Raw genomic sequence first — 24124 nt, 5'->3', positions numbered from 1 at the left:
TCATCCGACCTTGGGCACTTTAATGTGATCCCAGGGTGCAAGGTGAGGAAGTGGAGATGATCGGACTGCTATGATTCAGTTTTAAGAAGTTACTCCCTTGTTGTTCCCACGCTTGAGGCCTTGTCTGCCAATGTGTTCATGACCTTGGCATGTCATCTGTGTATGGATGTACTAAGGCAGTAGCGGGTGCACTATCTATTTAGGCCTGGAATAAATTATCACTGTTCCGATCACGTGGTAAAAAAAACACTTTTCTGAACTCATTTTCATCTATTTATTGAATTCTTTTGCTATCCTAACCTGTGTGTGCTGGTCTGTGTGTTGATTCATTAGGAGGTTGGTTGGCATTGTAGCTGTTTGCACCTGGAGATCAAGGCTATGTGTACTTTCTCACTGCTACCAATTTGAAACAAATTAAATTCAAAGTTGCTTGCTCTTTGCTCCCTTCCTTACTGACCTTGATGCCTAAGCAACTGCCTGAGCATCGTGGGACCTAGGATTGTTTGCAAAGCAATTTTGATGTCAGGATTCAGTCTTTCAGAATAAAGGCCTTTTAAAGTTCTGTCAGAAAGATGGCAGTTCTCTGCCACATTCGTGTTCTTTGTATCTCATGTGTTGCATGGCACCATACATTATTCCCTGCCCATGTATTCTGCAACCTATCCCTACCTAGGTCCACCTCTATGCTACTAGTGTATCCCTATCTGTTTGTTCTGTAACTTCTCACCCTACTTGTGTAGCATAATCGATCATATTCTTTATGATGGTTGCATTACCTCTAATGTTTGAACTGGTTGAGTTACAGATCTCTTCTCAGCTTGTACCTTTGTTTGCTTCTAGAAACAGGTGGCGCGGGGCCAGCCCTTGTGCTGATCTTTTCTGCATCATCATAGAATGACAATAGCATGTTTGAAAGATAGGGGAACACTGGTAGAGGTCAAAGAGAGAGGTTTAGGAGACAGGTATGCTAAGGAAAGAGAAGGGGTATACCATTGAAATAAGAGGGGAGAGGGTCAAGAGGAGAGGTGGTGGGGTGAGCCGTGTTATAAGGGCTGAAGTATCAGAGTCCGAAAGGGGATGGAAAGAAGTAAAGGAGGGGATCAGTGGAGCAACAGGAGAAAGTGGCCCAAAAAAATAAACTGCAGCTCAATCACTTGCCAAATCAATGTAATCTGATAAGCAGTGAGGCAACAGTCTTTGAAGCTTTACAATTATATTACATTTCTGTGGAGACTAAAATAGTTTTTTCTTTTAGAGTGGCAGCAAAGGTCCCTAACTGCCTCTTGCAAAACCAGCAACAAATGACATTGTCAGGAATGTTCAGCGGTTCGGTTGCATTTTATACTGCTATATGCCGGTTGCTTATACTTTGACAGAAGACAGGTCTCTTTTAAAAAAGGTATCATTATTTTTTGCACTCTAGCTTGGTAATTGAGGCATTTTTAATGATGGAATTGTGGACTGCTATAGGTAGTAGTACATAGAGCAGTCACTCTGCAAGCAGACATACTTTTAAAAGTTGCAGTGAAATATTAGGAAGGGTGCTCCTGTGAAGCATGTTTTGCAGGACAAAAAACAGTTTAGTTAAAGGAAGATGTTATAGTACATTGCAATATGAGGTCTGTTTTATTTTTGACAGAAGACAGGCAATTTTATAAAAAAGGATGTCATTATTTTTTGCACTCTACTTTGGTAATCAAGGTCTTTTTAACTATGGAATTGTGCGCTGCTTCAAGTGGTAGCATATGTCGCAGTCACTGTCGAAGCGGACATACTTTTAAAAGCAGCAATGAACTATTGGGGGGGTGCTACTGTAAAACATGTTTTGCTGCACAGAAAACCAATAGAATATTGCATTTGAAAATGACAACTTAACTGTAGTATGGCTTGCTAGATGTAGATTCTGGAATGTAGATTCTCTTGATCCTTGAAACAGAAATCTGAAAAGGTTTATAAAGTTGGTTGTGATAGAGCAGGCTCTCAACCACAGCACAAATGGACTCTTGGAATCTTGGAATTGAAAGATACATCTGAACTGTTGAACTAAGGTGAGAGTGTTAGATGTAGGATTTTTGGATTGATTGGTTGGATAGGGCTGTGACCAGGGGCATTGCTAGGGGGGGCAAAGGGGGCTATAGCCCCTGATCTTTTGGTTGTAGCCCCGGATAGACTCTCAGGAGCTACAGCCAAAGACTAGCTAGCCCCCAGTCCCAACAGTTCCGACATCAGCTTAGCCCCGGGTCTTTTCCAGACCTAGCAACTCCCCTAGCTGTGACTGTTTGAATGTAGCCAATAAGTGAGTGTTACAGAGATTACAGTAAAAAGGGAAGAAGGGTTGACCTGTGCCCTGATGTCCGTGTACATATGCAACTGTTCACAGATGGACCATCCAGGCACTTTTACAATGCCCTGCAGGGAAGGAGGACTGCAGAGATCATGGATATCGTAGATGTCTGTGGTCCTCAGAGTTTCAACCAATCAGGCCTTCTCTTTGTAGTGGAGGAGTTCAACTGCAGAGGTGGACAAGGCAGCAAGTGCTTATTTATTTTTGTATTTATTTCAGCGCACACAGCCCTGGGGCATCTAGGCACTAGTTAAAGAAAGTGCGTAGTAGAATTGATAATGTGCAAGAAATCATATGGGATACTGGCTAATAGTAGGTGGAAGAAGCTCACTTTGCCAAGCCTCACCTCATTGTACAGGGGACTACTACAGGAGTGGAAACAAACATATGAGTCAAAAAAGGTGTGAGTACACAAACTGGCAAAACTCACTTCCTGCTGTGGGGGGCTACTACAGGAGTGAAAACAAGCAAATGAGTTAAATAGATGTGAATACACAGACTGGCAAGCCTCGCCTTATATATTTATTTATTTTTATTTATCTTTGGATTTATAACAATAACAGCACACCAAATCCTCAGGCATCAGGGCACTAGTTACAGTGAGTGCGAGGTGAACATTCTTAGAAAGTGCAAGACAACTCATGTAGGTTACAACATACAACATACATTCAAAAAGCAGATTCTTACAGAGCCTCGCCTCATGGTATGGGGGCTACAACAGGTATACAGATAATCAAAGCCAAAATAAGGTAGGTGTACAGTCTGGCAAAGCCACGCCTCATGGTACAGGGGGCTACATCAAGTATACAGATAATCAAAGGCAAATTCAGATAGATGTACAGTCTGACGAAGCCACGCCTCATGGTACAAGGGGGGTACATTAGGTATACAGATAATCAAAGGCAAGATAAGGTAAGTGTACAGTCTGGCAAAGCCATGCCTAATGGTCCAGGGAGCTACATCAGGTATACAGATAATCAAGCATGTCGGTAGCAGATCAGTGTTCAGCATTAGAAGTACATTTAAATCAGAAGGTTGACAGGTAGGAGGAGCATTTAAACAATAGGTTGCACGCTGGCAAAGCCACACTCAGGGGGCTAGGGGCTACATCTGCTATGCGAGGCATTAGAGTAAAGTGATGCAGCTTTGGGGCCTGGTATGAGTACAGTAATAGATATAACAAAGTGGCCAAATTCAAACGTGGTCAAAGGCAGAAGGAATTACATCAAAAGTCTATTTTTCAACAGCACACTAGAAATGCCACATAAGGATACACAGGGGAGGGGGGCAGATTGGAAAGCCACACAGTGCACCCCGGCAGCCTGGTGGTCAGGCAGGAGCAGCATAGGTAGAATCAGGCAAAGCTAAGCAGTGTAACTATAAAACACATCACACACCGAGATTCAGGCAAAAACACTCCAGTACCAAATTGAAAACATCTAGATTAGTAATGAGGACAATCACTAAAATGAAGCCAAAAATAGAATGCAATGGGTTTACGGGCACATGTAATGCATGGTATGCAAGTCGTAGAGTATAGGAAGCCGTTTCTGGAGCTTCAGGAAGGCGACCCAATATTCAGAGTTTTGTTGTTCAGAATGAGGAGAGGGAGATATGGTTAATCATGAGAATAGCAGGGGAAGGCGGCAGAAATAAAAAGATTTGAGGCAGGCTAGAAGGTTCAAGCCAATGAAAGGCATAACAGTTCAGTAGTGATAGTCAGTAATGCAAAGAAGTTGGCGGTGCATCGCACAGAGGATCGTAAGCATGGGGAAGCCTTGGGGTATGCAGGATACAAGACACAATAAGGTTCAGATTGCTAGGAGGGGGAGGGTGGGCTGAAACGCATGACGGGCGGCGGGGAAGCCTATGAGTGGAGGGGCCCTGAATCCTTTCAAAAGGGCACGGGCCAAGAGGGCAGCAGAGAGTTAGTACACATTAGTGCTTTCTGATGATTGGCTGCAGGGATTGAGAGCATGCCGGGAGACGAGTGGAGGGAGTGATACCAGAAACAAGCAGCCTCAGCGGCCAAGACCAGATAGGCCAGACAGGGGCCTTAAAAGTGGGCTTTGATGTGGGGGCCTACATGCAAGTCGATGCTCAGGTGGGCTGGAGGTCCATGATGGAGCAAGAATGCAGGAGCCCAAGAGGGCCTCCTGCTGTTGCAGGCTGCTTCATGCTCCGTGGGTCACCTGTGAAGAGAGTATCATTGTGTTGGTGCAAGGCCTTAAGTGGGCCTTCCTGTGGGGGTCAGCTACGCCTGCCAGTTCCCCCAAAAGGACAAGTGCAGATGATGGCAGCCAATCAACGTTGCAGGCAAGCTCAGGGTTCATGAGTACAGTCAAAATGCAGAGAAGGCGGTGGCCATCTTATTTTGGAAATAGAGGCATGAATGTAATGGTAGCCATGTGGGCCTACCTGCAAGTTGATTCTCTGGTGGGCTGGAGGTCCGTGATGGAGTGAGGAAGCAGGAGCCCAAGTGGACCTCCTGCTATTGCATGCTTCTTCATGCTCCGTGGGTCAGCTGTGGAGACCTCATGGTGTGGGGGGCTACATCGATGTGCAAGTAGGTATAATTGGAGCATTTGAGTGGAACGCTCAGTCCGGAAAAGCCTGACCTCATGGAGCGGGGGGCTACATCAGTGTGAAAAATAGGTATTAGGATATGGTGTTACAAGCAGTTAATACAGGTTGAAGAATCAGGCTCAGGTAGGAGGGATTTACAGGCAAGACATCAGCAATACGAGGAGGGAGAGATAAGAACAGTTAAGATGAGGAGTTACAGACATGAGATGGTGAGTGATTACCCACTTACAACTAAAAGCTGACAAAGATATGTCTATCGTTTAACAGATTAAAGGTGGGCTGGCTGCACCAGCTAGCATTCTACATTGTTACAGAGGCAGTTGCTTACAGCCCAGTAAGCTTTGGTACTAGGCCAAACTCATCCTTTCATCCGTCTGAGGTTGATAAATGAGCACCACACACTGTGGGTAATAATAAGCAGTGCTCAGATGCCTGAGGGTTCGTAGAGCTATTGTAAATGCACATTATTATTATATGGGCCAGTGGCAGCAAAGAAGACTTACCTATAGAGCGCGCCGTGAGACATGCGGGTGAGGCAGCCATTGTAGGGAGGTGGTCAGGAGTTTTGAGAAGGCACTGTTAGAAGAGGGGGGCAAGTCGATATCATTACAGGGGAAAAGTGAAGGCAAGGGAGCCCGCAGGCTGGAATCACAGTAGGGCGGCACCAGACGGCTTATCCGGCACCAACAGGCACAGACAGGAGCAAAGTGCCTTAGACCTGTTCCTTCAACACTGTTCAGTATCAGCAGTCAGCTTGTTGGGGACAGATTAGGAAGTCCCTGGGGCAGCCAAACAGGTTGCTTCAATGCCAGTGCACCCAGCCAATCCTGCTGGATGCCGGCATTCAATGATGTGGCAACTGGTGCAGTGTCTGCCATCTTTGGATGGAGCTGATGCTCCTCATCCTGGGTTGAACAAAGAGAAAACAGGGTCAGCATGCTGCAAAGAAGGTCTCCCAGGCCTGATTGAAGAGGGCCTGGGACCGCAACTTCTTGCGCAGACAGGAGCATTTTTTGTTTGAATTGCTGAAAGCAAGGATCTCAACAAGAAGACTCTTTGGATTATAGGAAATGTGTGGTTTCACTGTTTGCAGATATATGCAGTGCAGCTAGGTATCTCCCATAATCCTGGCAAGAAAAATGGGAGGTGCCACGGTATGGAGTTCATGGTACGAAATGGAATCAACTATTTCCCATGTGTGAAGATATGGTGCATTTCAAACATCCAGAAATGATTATAGTGCAATGTGGAGGTAATAGTTTAATGTATGTAACTGGAATATCTTTGCAGTTTTCTATGAAAGATACTTTCAGAAGTCTGATTAATCTTTTACGACATGTCATGTTTATTTATATTTTTTCATGATTTACACACAGACAAATGTGGAAAAGATCCAAGCTATTTTGTCCACAAATAGAAAAAGCAAGGCGGAATGTGAACAAAGCTGTATGTGCATTTCTTTGAGATTTTGGAATGTCATGTTTTGAAAATGATAATGTACGACATGATGGAGTATCATTTTTTAGAAAGAACGGAGTACATCTTAAAAATCATGGAAATGAGCATTTTCTTTCCAATATTCAGAATGCAGTGAAACATTTTTGGTGGAACAAATTACATTGCAAGAACACACCATGCAATGAAAAAGTGCAAGACTATGCATTGTACTTGTTCATGTTAATGTCACACTCTTATAAGAACAAGAGCCAACAGAAAAGAGTGCAAAAAAACTAAAAGAGTTGTTGCAGCTTCTATGCCACCTTTTTGGATCTTATAGTCCACTGGCATAGTCGCATGTCCATGGACATTATGAATAAAAATAGGGAAAAATGAAGCTCATGTTGTGTGGTGGCATTATGTAAATGCTTGATTAAGGGCTTTCGTTCAAGCCACAGTACATTTACTATCATTTGTATGGCAGAGAAGAGGGGTGGAACACAACTTCACTTCTGTCACTTTTTGACCTCTGTGCCATACAAATGCACCTGTATTTGCACTGGAAAGGATGTTCATGCCGGTGCAAATGCTGGAGCATCAGCATAAAGCTGGGAGACTCCATAGGGATGTGCTGTACAAGTTTCTATTTCTTAAATTCTATTTTTAATCTTTGAAATTTGGTTCCCCATGGAACCTACTTTTTGGGGGGAGTTTACATGTGTTGTCCCAAAAGGGAGCTGGGGAGGTGGATGGGCGAGGGGAGGGGCACAATCCAACCACTATAAAGGAGGGATGGGTGGTGTCCCTGAGGTGGAGGAATGGCCATGACTGATGTCATTTTAGATGGTTTTGTAGGTCCCACTTGTAGGTCTTCTCCTGTCCTCTGCCAGACTAAGAATGACTATAAGAAATGAGTAGGTCCCCTTGGAGGAACTGTCTGTGGTCTTTCCTCCTGTCTGCAGACACCCACCAGAAGATAAAAACGGGTGTTATAAGTTGTACAAATTTCAGAGATCAAAGAATGTTAATAGCAGTTGTCAAAGTGTAAAGTTTAAACTTGAGAGGTAGTAGGGTGGGCGCAAAATTGATTTAAAAATGTCTTCAAAGTATGGGCATCGACTGCGGACACATCATCACACCACACGTGCACGTTCACTGAATGACATTTGTGGCCATCAATGACCACGTCACGATGTTCGTGAACATTAGCACACCCAGGTAATGTCACCCCAGTGCGCTGAAACGGCAGCTGCTGTGTCTGGCTGTTTATGAACTAATTAAATGTTTGTCATGCCATTCGGACATGGCGGTCAGTTTGTGAACGTTAGAGCACCCAGTTGACATCAATCTGGTGTGCTGTAACAACCACAGCCATGCCCGGACATTCGCAAACTAATTGAAAGTGCATCATGACACCATGGTCGAGATGGTCTGTTCGTGAACGTCAACACAACCGCGTGACATCGCTCCAGTTTGTTGTTGTGGACATGAACATGAATATAGTCCACGGACATCAAATAGTGATTTTAGAAATAAAAACGTTTACACATATTTATATTGCAATACATTATGATAAGGAGAGAGAATCACTGTGAGAAACAAAAATAAGGTAATTTGACGGTGATATATATTCATGATTCGGAGAAGGATGGCTAGAAATCTCATGAAACTGTTGATCTGTAATATCCTCTTGGAATTATGTGGGTGATTGATGGGGGAAAGGGTACAGGTACAGGTGGGGTAGTGAAAATCAATATTTTGAATCACATGATTTTCAACATGTATACAGAGTTCAGAAATTTCATTTTTAATTTGATTTGAATCTATACATAACTGTTTCATTCAGCTTTTTTATGTTCTCCAATCTAGCTTCAAAATGTATTTTCCCTCGTGATTTTGATTGTGTTGTTCTTCTGATTCTACATTGTTAAGTACAAAATATATGTAATACATTGAGTGTAATAGTTTACATTAAAGTAAAAGAACTGCATTATTTTGTATTAAATACAAAATATTTTTCCTTTAGTAGGTTCTTCTTCTTCATTTAGATCTTCTTGAGCGAATTATAATTCTAACCATTCCGGAGTGCTTGCCATTTCTATTATTACAATGTACAATGTCTATATTTAGTTAAATAACATGTTCACACACTTATCACAATTAAATACTGCATGTTCATTAATGACATGAAAAGGTGCTTACTGAACTTTTGAAATTAATTTCTTCATTGCTACTGTCACCACACATCCTGTCTGCGCCTAGAAGCTGAATATTTGTCTGAGGATAAAATAGATGAGTGTGATAAATGAAGAATCAATCCCTTCTGCAGTTGGGAGCAGTGTATTTTCCCCAGTATAAAGCATATACATGTGGCAAATGGCTCAACCCCTCTCTGGTTATAGATGCATATTTTCCATGGCATTAAACATATGAGTGTGGTGAATGGTGCATCCCTCGTTTACTTGGGAGCTGGATAGTTCCCTGAGTGCAAGGTGAGCGCAATGAATGGAGGCTCCCTTCTGTGGTTGGTTTGCAGATATTAACCCTATGCTTTATTAGAAAGGGAGCGGTGTGACAGCCTATCTTTCCCTATATCGTGGACATGAGGTGTTGCACTTGTCTCTTGCTGTAAATGGGTGTTAGGGAGATATCTGGTATTTTAACTCCCTTTGGTGGCAACACCAGCAGTGGACTGATGTTACCCTAAAGTTCCATCACTGGTAGTTGGAGTAGAGCTGCCTGGTAGTTGAGAGCCAGTGGCTTCTGCCTCTGTGCATACTTAATCTAAGTTATATAAAAAAAATAAAAGGACTTTTTTGTACACCTGGCTCCAGTTTACTTCCTGGTCTTAAGGACACTACAAATCCCCAGGTTGGGAAATGTGTTGAGCTCACTGCTTGAACTATTGAACTTAACACAATGTCTCTGTGTTATCCTTTGTTTCACTTCCAGTGTATTTGGACATTGTTTTCTTTTTCTCTCCACTGGTGTACATACATGCGCATCCTGTTGAACGTTTCTCTTCTGTTTATGTGGAAAACATGCAGCATTACGTGAACATTTAAAAGTTAATAATATTACACTGCACTGTTGCTTCATAGAATGCTTGACATAAAGCAATTAACATGATTTAAGGTATTGAGATGGTACATTTCAACAGTGCTGAAATACAAAGAATGATTAAGAATATTAAATAGTCTTTGCTTGATATTGACTTTACTTGTTTTCCCTACAGGGCGAGAGAGGAGTTCCAGGAATTCCAGGACTGCATGGTCAGCCTGGATCAAAGGTATGCAAGAAAAGACGTTTCTTTTTAAAATTCAATGTGTCGATATTAAATACCACGTTTGTTCCAGTGTTTAGCAAAGATGCAAGAATAACTGTACTTCGTCCTTTGATATGACATGCAATCTTCTTCTTCTATTACATTGGACTGTGTCTAATGTATGTATTTATTTATTTTGAAGCTTATATAGTGTGCCAAGCCCAAAGGCATCTGGGTGCTTTCTTACAGAATGTAGAAGACTTTACAGACATTGCACAAAAAAATTGCTTACTTCGTCCCCCATGACGACACCTGTGACAGTAGTAGCAGAGAAATGCTGTGTGCCATGGTCTGTCAGATCGGTAAATGTCTTGTAAGGTTCTTCAATACCAATCCCAAAATGCCACAAAGATGGCAACTTCATGGTTTATCTCTGCCGTGTGCAATCGAGAACTTCAACATAGATACGCTGATTGACACAGTAGGGTACGTGTATTAAAACCATAAAGGGCCTCTCTTAAATGGAATGCCTTCACACAGCTATTGGTTTCTAGATGTGGTTTTTCTCCTTGGGACTCAATGAAAATTCTAAATGGGAGGAAATGTATGATGGATGAAGTTGTAACCACAAAGGTTATAAACATTAAAAGAAATGATCATAGGCGGTTGCGCTCTCACAGGGCCAAAAGCAAAAACGAGAAGTGGATGTGCTTAGCTAACTTGGCAAGAACAAATAACACCTGAGGCATATGGTCTGTTGTGAATCGGTGCAAAAAGAAACATTTGCCGATCAATAGTGTATGTGAAGAAAAATAGTAAATTCACATAGGCCTCACACTTGGTGTATCCGATGGACGAAACATATGAACATTCTGATGAAAGACGGCAATGTAAATCCACAGCGAGTGACATAAGCAAGGTAATAGGGGGATTCCTGGAAGGAAAGCACGAATCTACCTATCCATAAAAAGGGTAGCTGGCAGGATCCATCTAACGATTGCATGCTAGCCTTCCTTGACATTCCAGCAAAGATATTTGCTAAAGTCCTATTAAAATAACTGACCAGTGGATCTCGGACAATCAGATCCTCCCGACTAATCAGACTGGTTTTCGAGCAAATCAAATACGCTTCACAATCTCGTGATACTGGTTTCCTCAATAGAATATGCATAGGAAAGGCAACAATTCCCAGTATTGTAAGTGATTTCAACCCAGCACTCCACCTAAGTCAATGCCTAGTGTGTGATGCACAGTTGGAACCCTTAATTATATATTTTTATGTCTAAAGTTATTTTATTTCTGAATGATATACCCTTATATCACGCCCCTCTTTTTGAATCCCCCCTGTCTCACTGAACCAGGAAGCATGCTGTTTTGCAAAGTTAAAAGATTTATTTTTATGAATTTGAACAAGATATATATCCACGTTTATGAATTTGAACAATATATAGATCACACTATCAATCTTTATACAATGGTCAGCATTGGGTGATGTCACAACAATCAACAATCTATTTAATCAGAATGAGTATGGATAAGAAAAATAATGCAGCCTAGAATGATACTTGATTGGTATAGGAAAACAATGCAGCACAGAATAATACTTGATATGGATAGGAAAACAATGCAATGTCACTTTTTCCCATGATACTACTCAATCCCCCCAATATGCAGTAAAAAGAGATGGGAGGAGAGAAAACAGGTTTCAAGAATAAACACTCAACAAATACCGATTCAATCTCACTTCCCCCCAGCAAGCATAGAGAGAAACAGGAATGATTTCAAAACAGGTAAAATGCTTTTGAATGTGGTTTGGAATGAATGGGAAAAACACTGAAAATGGATTTAATTCCCTAAATTGGATTCAAAACTAGAGGGAGCCACTTGGTATAGTTTCAGGTAAACACTAGCAATGATGATTGAACAACTAGCAGATTGAAAACGGAAATCTGAGGTCAGAGGCAAAGAATAGCTATTTTACACGTGGTGAAATTGAGAAAATGCAAATTTGCGGCAAACTTTTCAGCGCGCATGAAACGTGATTGTGGCAAAACTAAAAGGTTTTAGATTTGTTTGAAAGCTGAGGATGTTAGCTTCAATTTGACACTTGTTTCTAGGATGTACGGTATGGAAGTTAGAGAGGTTTTAGTAGAGGTCGATTTTTCTCAGAAAAGAGTCAAGATTTTCAAATGAACAATGCTCTTTTGAATTACAAACAAGAATTTTCTGTACACCGGGGAGGCTATGAAGATGCAAGATACCCAACGGGACAGCCACCAGAACAGCGGCGCCTCTGCTCTGGCTTTTGCACAACAAGACACTTGTCTTTCTTCAGCAAATATATTAGCGCAAAGATGAATTTATCACTACAATTAATAAAGGACTATATGGATGAGGGAAAGATTCAGAAAAGACAAAAGAGATTCAACAATGCAGTTATGGATTTGCTAAAATGGTTTTGGATTGGATTACGTAAAGCTACGAGATTGGCTATGGACAATTCTATGCTGGATACTCACAACTATGGTTTGGGATAGGCACGTCAAAGATCTGGTCAAAGGTTTTGGATTGGAATTCTGCTAGCCCACTGGAGAGGATTCAGGCACCCGATTCTGCACTCAGCATGACACTCTGGTCTCTGCACGGCCTCTGAACTGGATCTGACGGGTTGGTTCTGGGTTATAACTATCAAGTTACAGCTCTGCTCTACTGGTTTGGATCTCTGGGTTCTGGCAAAAGTTCTTGGCAAGAGACAGAAACAGCACAGCCAGGCTGTTCTATTGGTTTTGTTGTGTTCCCCTTGGAAGTCTGGCGTTAAAATCAGGTTTCAGGATTTTAAAGGCCAGCTGAGAAGGGTTCAGCCTTGTAATTGGGCCTTCTGCTTTCAGAGTTCTGGAGTCTTGGATCTGGGTTCCTCCTGCAGAGCGCTTCGCTGACAATCAGTTGATGGGTGAATGTGTGTCCACGTCCTAAACAGTCTCTATTTATGTATTTCCCAAAGGGGTGGGTAGGCTGAATTATACTAAGCACACCCTCTAGGAATCCTATTGGTTGAAGTCTTTCCCCTCTCCTGATTTGAGAAGGAAATCTAGTGTCATAGTGATGCTGCATTTTACAACCCAGGGAGTCCCTCCCCTTTGTTTCGTACAGTATATCTACTTTTTCACAAAAATCATGTTTACAAAATCACCAACTTGCTAATAATACATATTCACATTACAGATTTAGTATAGCACGTAGCCGTCCGAGTCCCAACTCAGTGAGAGTTTTAGTTCCAATTTTACAGTTTTTCGCGATTTTGGTTGGGTAGCCAGTGTCAGATCTGTCCACATTTTTCTCCATACCTGCGCATGACATCTGGGAATAATCCTGTAAACGTTCATATTCCTAGCATTATCACAATTGCAACAACGTCCAAATTTCGGTAGTCCTGTCTCTGAACATTGCATGGGGTCCAGAATAGTTTCAAACAGTGAGCAGCATTTTCATATTAAAAACCTCACATTTACAGATTTTTCCACATTTTTCACAGTTTTCGATGAGTCTTTTTCAAAAAGATATGTTCTTGTAATCTAAGATACACACATCTGTCTGGTCCCGCCCCCAGAGTTTGATTGGCCCAGAGCAGTCCAGGGCTCTCTTCCTCCTGGCAGTTGGTTCTGTTGACACCTGAATTTGCATTTCCTTTCAGTCCAGGAAGCCTATTGTCTCTCTCCCAGAGAAGCAGAGCAAACCCCTTCCTCCTTTCATTAGCATCTAAATGATAGTTCCTGGGCAGAGAGCAAAAGGAAGGCACCCTTTGTTGGAGCAAACTGTGGAATGTGCCTTTGAAGTCCAGTGTGGCTGGCCTCAGTTCACTGTAAAACACTTTGTTCAAAATTGTCTTTTGCTAAATAAACTTTACATTTTCCACAAATATATACACAAATATCTTATTACAGTCTTTTTAAAACATAGAGATTGAATTGTAGCAACCTATATTGCTTTTTATGGCAAGTCTCTTTTTTTCCACAATTTGATTTTAAGACACAAGTTTTAAACTGCCAGTATAAGTAAATGACAGCTTTGACAAAGGCAGGCGGCAGTACTGCGCCCATATTTTGACATATTTTTCAAGGCAAGCACCTTTTTTAATGGGGATATTTTTGTGATGAAATGTGCTTCTCCTGACATTGTGCTTAGGTGGATTCTTTAAATAAAGTGATGTTTAACACCCAACAGGGATGTTGGATCTTTCCTGAGGTTAGAGAACCATGATTTTGCAATTTCAGCAGCCAAGGATAAACAGATTTTAAAGCACTTCTGGGTTTTCCTGGCAATGCAGCACTGCTTTTTCAAGTAGTTTCATTTCACTCTGCAGGCAGCGCAATGCCAGGTTTTGGTAGTGTGGTCTCCGGTTCTACCACTGACACAGGCAAAATGGATTGGCTGCCTATTTTTCAGGTTTCCCTGCGCACTTCTCAGAGATTTGTAGCACAAATGAGGCTTTTCGGCGGCCATTCTGTTGTTTTTGATGAAAGCAGCACACAGTGATGTTGCAGGGCAGAGCCTAGTGGGTCAGAACATCCCACAAGCCACCCCTTGCGATTTGGCGTTGACCGTCCATTAATGGGAAGTCACAAGACTGGGATGATCAGTCAATTTTCTTTTGGTTCCAAAATGGCAAAGTTCATCATCTTTTCCTCCATCAGGGGTGGATCGACTGGTTCTCCTCGCCAAGTCCTGATGTCGGTATGGAGCGATACCCCGGGCCCCTTGGATCTTTGCTTCCGGTCCCTGGTTGGTCCTCCTTGGTTTTAGTTTCCATGGTTTCCCATTCTAGGATGACAAAGCAAAAACATATTTGTAGACATTTCCCCACCACTACTGATGTAGTGGGGCGGACACATATATTTGACAAATCAGGACACATTTTTCTATTGGCAATTCATTGACTATATAGATGGAATATTTTATAGTGGGAATTCTAGGGAGCTGGAGTGACCCCCTCTAGGGTTCCAGGAGACTCCTCCAGTTGCTGCAGAGTGTGCCTAGGATGGCAACACTTTATTTGGTTAATATGGACCCACTTATCTTCCCCCTCTGCCAAACTGCCTTTGGGGATGCGGATTTTGTAGGCGACTGGTCAGATTTTGTCTGCAATTTCAAAAGGTCCCCTGTAGCTAGGCAAAACTTTGCGCTGTTTGGCCCGGTTCCTTTGGAAATTGTTTAAGTAGACCCGGTCTCCTACATGGTATTCTTTTCTGGTAGTCTTTAAGTCATAGTGGGTCTTCATGCTGTCTGCAGATCTTTCTAGATTTCGCTGAGCATATGCAAAAGCATGTTGAAGGTGTTTTCTTAGATTTTCAACATACACATGAGTTGTGGAGGCATTGATCAATGTCTGCTCTTGGGTTCTGTAGAGCAGATGCTGGGGAAGCACCATCCTGCGTCCAGTCATCAGCTCAAAAGGTGACATTTTAGTTGCAGATGAAGGGGTAGATCTGATGGCCATTAGGACCAGAGGTAATTGAATATTCCAACTTGGCACAGAATCTTTTACAAACATTTTTTATATGCTCACAATTGTCTTGTTGTATCTCTCCACTTCACCACTAGAGGCTCTCTGGTAGGCAATGCGTAATTTCCTTTTGACCTCACGTATCTCCCACATCTTTGTCATTACTTTGCTAGTAAAGTGGCTACCTCGGTCTGACTCAACCCTTTGGGGTAGCCCAAAATGCGAGAAAATGTGGTTGATCATCAGGGCAGCTGCTGTTTCTGCCTTGCAGTTTGGGGCCGGGAGACATTGTACCCACTTAGTAAATAAGCATGTCATGGTCAACATGTACTTATTTCCCCTAGAGGAGCGAATCACTGGCCCAATATAATCGACTTGTAAATCTGACCAAGGCAGTGTCATCCCCCTCTTTTGGAGAGCCGCAAGGTGTGTGAGGGATGTCGACCGAAATTGTTCACACACAAGACACTCCTTCAAGTATTGGTTGAGATCCTGCCCCATGTGCACCCAGTATGCAACCCCTCTTAAGATTTCAAGTGTTGTATGAAACCCCCTATGACCGGCTGTGGCGTGACTTAACATCAGGCTTCGAAATGAGGTAGGGACCACCCACTGATCATGGCCAGCTAGGGATTTCCTCACCAACAAACCGTCTTGGATTCAAAACATTTTTGGACATTTCATCAACACTCTGAGGTCCTCTTTCCCTATGTAATCGGTATCCGTCAGGGGAAAGTTCTCAGGGTCCTCAATGTGTTGATAAAACTTACCAATCCCCTTTCTGAGACGTAATCACATCAGCATCTGAGGTCTCCTTACTCCATTGTGCAGTTGAGAGTTCATTGTGAGCATTTGTCTATGATCTAGTGATAGCAGTGACCTGGATTTCCCCCAACAGGGACTCAAATCTCTAGTAGATCCCCTTGGATGGCTCCGGTTTTGGCCAGCTGATCAGCTAGATCATTTCCAGTTTTGTCTGGTCCCTCTACTTTAGAATGACACTTAATCTTTTTCCAGTAGATGGTCATCCCATTCGAGGTGACCAGATCATCAATGTTTTGAATTAATTTCCCATGTTTCAAGGGTTTATTATTAGCACATATCATGCCTCCGGTTTTCCAATTAACCAGGTGCTCCACAAACCCGTTCCGTACATAATCCGAATCAGTGATTATGACTAGTTCGTGGAGTTGATGTTGGACAGCAGTGAGGATGCTGTCGGGGTGATTATCCCGGGGTCGGCAGAGCCGTCCGCGGACCTCCGGGCTGGGGAGGCCCCAACTCCTCCCGTGTCCCCAAAAATGAGTATGAGACACACACAAGGAGCAAGGCTGAGACTGCTGTTTATTTCAACGGCAGGGATGGGTTTCGCGTATGCATCCGAGAAAGCTCACCTAACCTCTCAGAGGGGCTTGCAGGCCCTTTTTACTACAGTATGACGCGCTACCCGCGTCACCTGGGAAAGTTAGTACAAAAACCTATTGCCACTCATGATTGGTTCTTTGAGTGGTAGGGTTAGTATGGTTAGCATATAGATACATAGGTTATTCGAAGGAACCAGATCAGGTGGTATACCTGGGCTGTGCCTAACATTTGTTACTTCAGAATTGCAACAAGGGGACCCTCGGTGATTGGCTATGAGTAATGGCGTCTGTAGTGAGCCCCCTGTGTTCTGATTGGCATGCGGGTTGCAACATCGTGGCCTTGGCTGCAGACCCTCGTTAGGGGGTTGTTCTGCATGTCAGCACTTGTATTTCATTCTGAGAGCGTTTTCGTTTGCGAGGATACTTGTAATCGTTGTTCTAGTCGAGTTCATCCATGCCGCAGGTGTTGTAATCAGCCGTGCGGGCTGGTGTCGGTCGTACTGGTGGGCATACTCCTCTTATGTGTAAGGTTCTGAACCAGGGTATTTTGTCATCTGGTCTGTAGGCAAACTCGTCTCATGGAGGGTGTCTGGGCCGTGATCCCCTAGGCCATGCTCTGGATGAGATTGTGGGGAGTGTATTGTCCCAATCTCCCACTTCAATGGCTTGATGCACAGCCATCAACTCTGCCACTTGACTACTTCGGTGCCCAATCTTGTACCCAGAGGAGGGTTCTGGGGTCTCATTCACCCATGCATTTCCTACACCGGCCACAAGTTCTTTTTTTCCCGTTGTTGACAACATGGTAAGAGCATCCATCCACATAGACAGTGGGCATTCCCTCACACTTTTCTTCTTCAAAGACTTTGTGGGTGGAATTGAGGTATGCCTCCATGTTGTCCTTGATTTTAAGACTCTCGTCCTCGAGACAGTTTTCTCTGGCACAATCATGCAAGTCAGTCAGACCTTGCGCGAGGGGACTCTTCTTGTTTTGTCCATATCTGACCTCCACAGGAAAATCTTGCATTGACACAATCCAGGAAGTAATTCGGGAATTACTTACATTTCCGGCCCGGATTCTGTCTGCAGAGTCTGGTGTGGAGTCTCCACTATGAGGTGTTCCCCCTGGATAAATGGGCGGTAATTCTTCAATGCCCACACCGTTGCCAGGAGTGCCTTCTCACAGTCGTTGGAATTTTCCTCCACAGAGGATAAAGTTTTACTGGCATAGGAGATTACTTTATTGACCTTGTCATGCTTTTGGTATAATACTGCAGTCAAGCATGCATTAGAGAACCCTGTCTCCATGAGGAACTCCTTGTTTTTGACAGGGTAAGCTTGGCAAGGCGCTTGTGAGAGGCTTCTTTTGAGTTGTCTTACTGCCTCAGCTTGTTCTGGACCCCACTCCCACTTGAACCCCCCCTTCAAAAGATGGATCAGGGGTCTTGTGATCTCTGCGTAGTCCTCAATGAACTTTCTGCTGTAATTAGTCAGTCCAAGGAGGCTCCTTAGTTCCCGCAGAGCTGTGGGGTCTTTCAATTTCTTGAGTGCTTCCACTTTCTTTTCCTGGGGGCAGAGACCCTGAGGAGTAATCTCATGCCCCAAGTAACTGACACAGGTTCTACACCACTGTGCCTTCATAAAGTAAAGTTTTGCTCCGGCAGCCCTCAACTGGGTCAGAACATAACGGATCTCCGCTATGTGTTCTTCCACAGTTGAGCTTTTGATGAGAACATCTTCTACATAGGCGAGGTTACCCCTTTCACCCAGGTCGAACATGGCCTTATGTAGAAAAATGTTGAATTAATTGCTGGAGTTGAGATATCCAAAGGGAGTCCGGGTCCATGTGTACTGCTGCCCCCAAAAGGTGAAGGCCAGCATGTATTGGTCCTCCCTACTGACAGGTACAGTCCAGTATCCATTGGTCAGGTCTATTGCTGTGAATACCTGTGACCCCGGGATCTGGGCCAGCCCTTGGTCAATGTAGGGAAGAGGCCATCGGGAAGTATGGACCCGTTTGTTGAGCTCCCTAAGGTCGGCGCAGAGTCTCTATTGGCCGTTTGGCTTCAATACCCCCAGCACTGGATTATTGAAGGTGCTGTGGACTGGACGGATTATCCCACGGGACTCAAGGTTCTTAATTATTTCAGTAAGGGACTCCATGGATGCGAGAGGCAAGCGATATTGCTTCACAAAGACTAGAGTCATGCCAGGGTCCGTGGGAATTGTTGTTGTGTGGATGTTGAAGCGACCACAGTCATATGAGTCCACCGCAAAGAGGTCTTGAAAATCCAAGAAAACTTGTTTCAATTTTTGCTTTTGCTCCAGAGCCTCACAGGCATCAGCTAGGTTGACTCTCTCTTCAACCATCTGCATGAAGCCTGGAAAGACATCCGGTTTTGATATCTCAACGGCCTCTTCCAGCTGGGTGGAGAAGTCCCTGGTCAGAGTGCTGATTTGGACTGGTGGCTTCAGGTGGGGAAGGCAGTCCTTGCGGACTTGGAAAATCACCTCATCCTTCCTGAAGTCACAGGTCACATCTTCCTTACCATAAGGGCAGGAAGTGTACACCAGGAAGTTCCCTCCATGCCTGGTAAAGATCCTGTCTGGTGTTGTGTTGTCATCACTATCACTGTCAAAACAGTCCTTGGGGATTGTTCCTAACAGTTCATTACCTAAATCTATGGAAAAATGTCAGTCATCAACCGCCATTCCAATAATGGTGCCTGCGGCTAGAGTGATACTCTTTAAGTCGCTGTTATCCACCTCTATTGGAATGATGTAATTTTCTATGTTGACTATTGGTGTTGGGTTTACCCCCAACCCTTGCTGTTGGAGTTAAGCATTTAGATGAATATAGGCATCAGGGATTTTCAATTTCTGTTCTCTTTTAACTTTCACTTCCAGGGAGAATTGTCAGGTCCTTTCTGGGATGGTGACTTCCTCTCCAGTCTGAATTTCAACTGCATAAGGCAGCAGTTGAGCTGACCTAAATGCTTTCTCTGGGTCATCAAAGCACATGGGATTATCTGCTAATCGGGACCAAGCTTTGAAGTTTATTTGGTCCAAACAAATGGCATTGAGAATGTCACTGCCTAAGTAAAAGACGGCAGTGAAGTCTTGCACGACCCAAAAATTATGGACTATGCTCTTGTTGCCTATGGAGATTTTGAGCATACACCTGCTTGGCAGAAGATGTTTGGAATTGGGTGTTTCCAGATCCTTTTCCCATTTGTGTATCAGTTTAAATCTGGGAATGGCTGGATCTTTTGGGAGTTTGCGGAACATGGCCTCGCTGATGAAGCTCTTACCGTTGTTCACACACACTCGGGAGAGAACAGAGTCCTTAAACTTCATTTAACTGAATTTGGATGAACAACTGCTCTCCAATTTGCTGAATATCAGCCAGGCTCTGAGCTGATTTCTCATCTTTCTGGACTATAGGAGTGGGAATGTCTGATTGTGAATTGGTAAATAATTTCAGAGTGTTTCCTTCCAGTGTGGAATGCCACCTTATACTGGAAGGAAGGTTGATTTTCAGAAATAGAGAGGACCCCCCATCACCAGTCTGTTGTCCTACTGATATCACTGTCACGTCTGGGATTTGGTTGTTCTGGAAGTGAAATTCTACTTGGTCAGATGTTTGTTCAACCATATGGCAGGTGCCGTTTAAACTAACATGGTTGACATTCTGTTTTAATTTTATTGGTTGGCTATTCTGGGTCCAGAGGACCTTGTTTAGGTAATCGATTAGGGGTGACAACCTTCGCAGGGGGTAATTCCCTAGTAAACAAGAGGTGCCCTCTGGAGTTACAACTATGACCTGGTGCTTCACCTTGTGTCGCCCAATTTTAATATCCAAATACGCAGTCCCCTCGATGGGAATTAACTTCCCGTCAAAGTTTTGAAGTTGTCCAGGAAGAGGGGTGAGAGGAATTTGGTAATTCTCCCCCCTTCCCGAATTCAGTTAATCAAAGGCCCTTTTTGACAGAAGGGTAGCTTGGGATCCAGTGTCCACCAGTGCCAAAATTGTACCCTGCCCCTGTATTTGGACCGGAGCATAGAATCTTCCCTCTTTCTCCTCAAGGGGGCACAGATAATGTACATTTTTGGACAACTGGTGGGTTAGTTTTCTAGTTTTGGACACTGATAGAGAAGAGATTTGGGCAGCACTCTGTTTGGAGTCTAGGGAATCTGAAAAGAAAAGGTGGCAATTAGATATAGGAGAAGTTTTGGGTTCCGCTGGTTCTGGTTCTGGGCTGCCCCCCCCTTTTTGGAGGCAGTCACCAGGAAGGGTTTGAACCAGGGGATTTTCATGCTGTTGGTTCTGGGGTTGGATGATGGGCGGCGCTAGCTCAGTCCCCACATCTACACAGTCTGGATATGGATCCTTTGGGACCCATTTTTCTTTGGGAGGAGTTCCCCCATCTCTGAAGGATCCTCTGAGGATCCCTCTCCTTCAAACTGGAAGATTTGTACCTCCTCCTCAAAATGGGTCTGTTTGGGTGTTTTGTTTCTCCTACCGCCCCTCTGCTCCTTGGATGGCAGACTTTCAGGGGCAGGAAATTTTGGTTCTGGTTCCTGGGTTTCCAGGGGCTTTTTACAAGTGGGGAAGGAAGCTTCCTCCAAGGCTTTACACCCCCCTTGTGCCTCCTCCCTGGGAACCGGTGGGTTGTCGGGGTTCTGCCCCCATCTTTGCTCTGGAGCACCAGGTCCTGTGTTTGAGGCATTCTGCACCGGCATACTCATCTGAGGGTTCTGTTGAGCCCTCAGCATGTGACCCAGATCCTGTGCCATGTTTTGGACCTGGCGCTCTAGCTGTGACACCATCTCAGATTGATACGGTGTTCTGTTGTCTCCCCTGGGCTGATCCTGGGAAGGGTAGCTGTCCCTTCTCTGAAAATACCCTGGGTTTGGAAAAATGTGAGTACCCCTCCACCCTTGGCCTCCCCTCTCCCGGATTAGGTTGTCTGGGCTCAGGAAATTGGGGAAAGAAGGATGGATGGTTGTGGGGTTGGAAGTTTTGCAGGTACATGGGGAAGAAGTTCAGCCCAGGGTTTCGGGAATTTCTGCCCTCCTGGGGGAAGTGAGGAGGGAAGTTCCCTTGGTTAGCTGCTGTTTGGTTGGATCCTCCCCGCTTGGGCTGGAGGAGTCCACACATAACCCAGGATGAGTCTATTCCCCTTGTAGCAGGGACTTATGTAGTCAGGGGAGTGAGGGATCCCATTTGTGGGACTATCTCCTTGGCTCCCTGTCTGTGACTGGCCCGGGTGCCTTCTGGGCTTGGGATTATTCTGATTCTGTGCAGGCAGGATTTTACGTCCCCCATCTCCAAATCTAAAATGGGGGCAACCTTCACCTCTGTCACCTTAGCAGCAGCAGGGGTGTTGGTTGGTTTGGGGCTTTTGGGATTATTTTTGTTTTCTATGAGCTTTTGCACCTCATAAATTTGTGTGGCCTGTTCAATGACCCAGTCTAGTGATCTTTTCTCATGAAAATCTCTCACTAGCTGGGTCATGATGTACTTTGGGAGAGCGGGGAAAAAAGTATTCACAAATTCTTTGCTGTCCGTGCGCACCCTTCTGGTGGTCTGTGCAAAGGCACGCTTTAATTCCTGCACACATTCTTGTGGGTCCTGATCCTCCCCACATTGCAAGTTGTAGGCTACCTTGCGAGCCTCCTGAGGATTTCTGTGCACAGAGAAATGCTTTAAGATGGTCGCCCTATAAGTGGACCATCTAGAATGATTTTGGTCCTCTAGCCCCGCAAAGAAGCTGGAGTATTCTGGTGACAAGGTCAATTTCACGTATTGAATACAGCTTTGGCTGTCCTTCAATTGGAAAGTTTCCATCATCTGCTCAAAGAGCTCTAAGTGCTCCCAAACAGAAAACTTAGCGTTCTTATGATAGGGCGTGATGACGCTTTTTATCGCTTTGATCTGTTTTAAGGGGTCCTTGACCAAAGCCCGTTTTGCATTATTGGCCTTCTTGGTTCGGGTAACCCTGGTCCACTCCTCATCTGACTCAGAGGCACTGCTCCCAGAGGTGCCTGTCTGGTCTTCTAGGCACTCCCGGATTCTACGAGCCTGGGAATGGCTGGCAGAATGTGGGGAGCTAGTCTCCTGTGTGCAAGGGCGCTCAGAGGGGTCTTCTGATTCCTCCTTGCTCCCAGGATTTAATGAGTACCCACCCACTGTCCTAGCTTGACAGAGGTTTTCAGGATGCCCTTAGTGGGCCTACTCTCATGGAGTTCCCCACTAAATTTCATAGTACTTGGGAACCCATACCCAGATGCCCGCCCATCCATTCCTGGGAGGTGCTGGTCCATGAGCCCCATATTTCTGATTGGATTGAATCTGCCATCCCCGTGGCCCTCGGCTCATGTGCGCCAGTGGACATGGGGGTGGCAGAGTCCAGGGATTGGAAGAGCTGAAGGCCTCTGGTACTAGAGTTCCTGAGGTTATGCTCAGGTGTTTCCCTTTCCCAGCGAACTTCATCTCTGTCAGCCCCTGCGCCCTGTTGCCATGCAAGAATCTGAGCTTTCTGTTCCTCAATCAAGCTTTACTAGTTTCTATCAGTCTCTCTTGCATTGCTACCTGTCTGTGGAGCCTGTCATTTGTTCTCACAGAGAGCCTCATTTTCTCTCTGTGCTTCCTGGGTTGTTTTAGAGTACTGGGCCAGTCTTTGCTGCAGGAGGGTTACCTCCTGATTCCTGTCCATACTGGCCTGGTCCTTCCTTGCTAGAGCCTCCTCCACCCTCCTGGTGTGCTCTAACAATCTTTCATGCTCTTTTTGGAGGTCACCCAGGCTCTGAAGGGTCAGGTGATTTTCATGTCATTTCTCTTTTAATTGACTGACTTCCTGGCCTAAGGTGTCCCTTCCCTTAGCAAGAGTATGCATCTCTGCAGCCAGGTCGTCTCTCTGTCTTTGAAGTGCACCAGCTATCTGGTGCGCTTCATCAAATTCTGCCTGGGTGTCCAGGTTTTTCAGGATTAATGTATTACTCTCCTCTTTCTCTCTGTCTAGTTGGCTTTGCAGGTTGACTACCTGTTCTGCGCATGCCCTGTTGAAATGTATTTGTTGCTCCAGCTTTTTCTGGCTCTGCAGTGTAGAGTCCAAACTTTCTTGGTACTCCTTCTGCAAGGCCAGAATTCTGGTATCCTGTACTGCCTTTTCCTGCTGCAGGATACCCATGTCCTCTTTAATTTTGATTATGTACTGCATACTTTCGTTTTCGGACTTCTGGCTCCTCTGTAGCCTCTGTTCAGTAGAGGCCAGATCAGTTTGGGCCTTTCCTAATGCCTGCAGTTGCTGGTTTGCCAGATCTTGGCCCTCCACATATTTGCCCTGTATTGCTCCAATATATATGTATAGATATGCCGCTATTTTGGCAATCTTATTTTGCTCTTTCTTTGCCTTAGGGGCCATATATATTTCACTCAGGGCCATATGTAATGGACCCTGATCTTGCCATATATCTAACCCTGTTGCAGCGATCTGTTCTGTGATTGCCTGCAACTACACATTCTGATCCTGCTCTGTCCATTCATCTCTTACAAATAATTTATGCAATATGTGTTCTTTAGCCATATTCATCTCTACCACAGTCGCCATTCTGGAAATATTAAT

General features: G+C 44.4%; 1 protein-coding gene across 1 annotated transcript in view; it reads left to right on the top strand.

Annotated features, from left to right (window-relative positions):
• Positions 1 to 24124, top strand: part of COL21A1 (collagen type XXI alpha 1 chain) — a 1372657-nt gene that overhangs the window by 871468 nt on the left and 477065 nt on the right. Inside the window, exon 13 of the mRNA XM_069606149.1 lies at positions 9603 to 9656. Within this exon, the coding sequence (XP_069462250.1) occupies positions 9603 to 9656 (54 nt within the window). The remainder of the gene's footprint in view (positions 1 to 9602; positions 9657 to 24124) is intronic.

This window comes from Ambystoma mexicanum, chromosome 4p, assembly GCF_040938575.1.
Source record: "Ambystoma mexicanum isolate Mex_15411 chromosome 4p, UKY_AmexF1_1, whole genome shotgun sequence".
Classification (NCBI taxonomy): Eukaryota; Metazoa; Chordata; class Amphibia; order Caudata; family Ambystomatidae; genus Ambystoma; species Ambystoma mexicanum.
The sequence above is the reverse complement of the archived record's forward strand: the minus strand, read 5'-3'. Positions and strand labels throughout refer to the sequence as shown.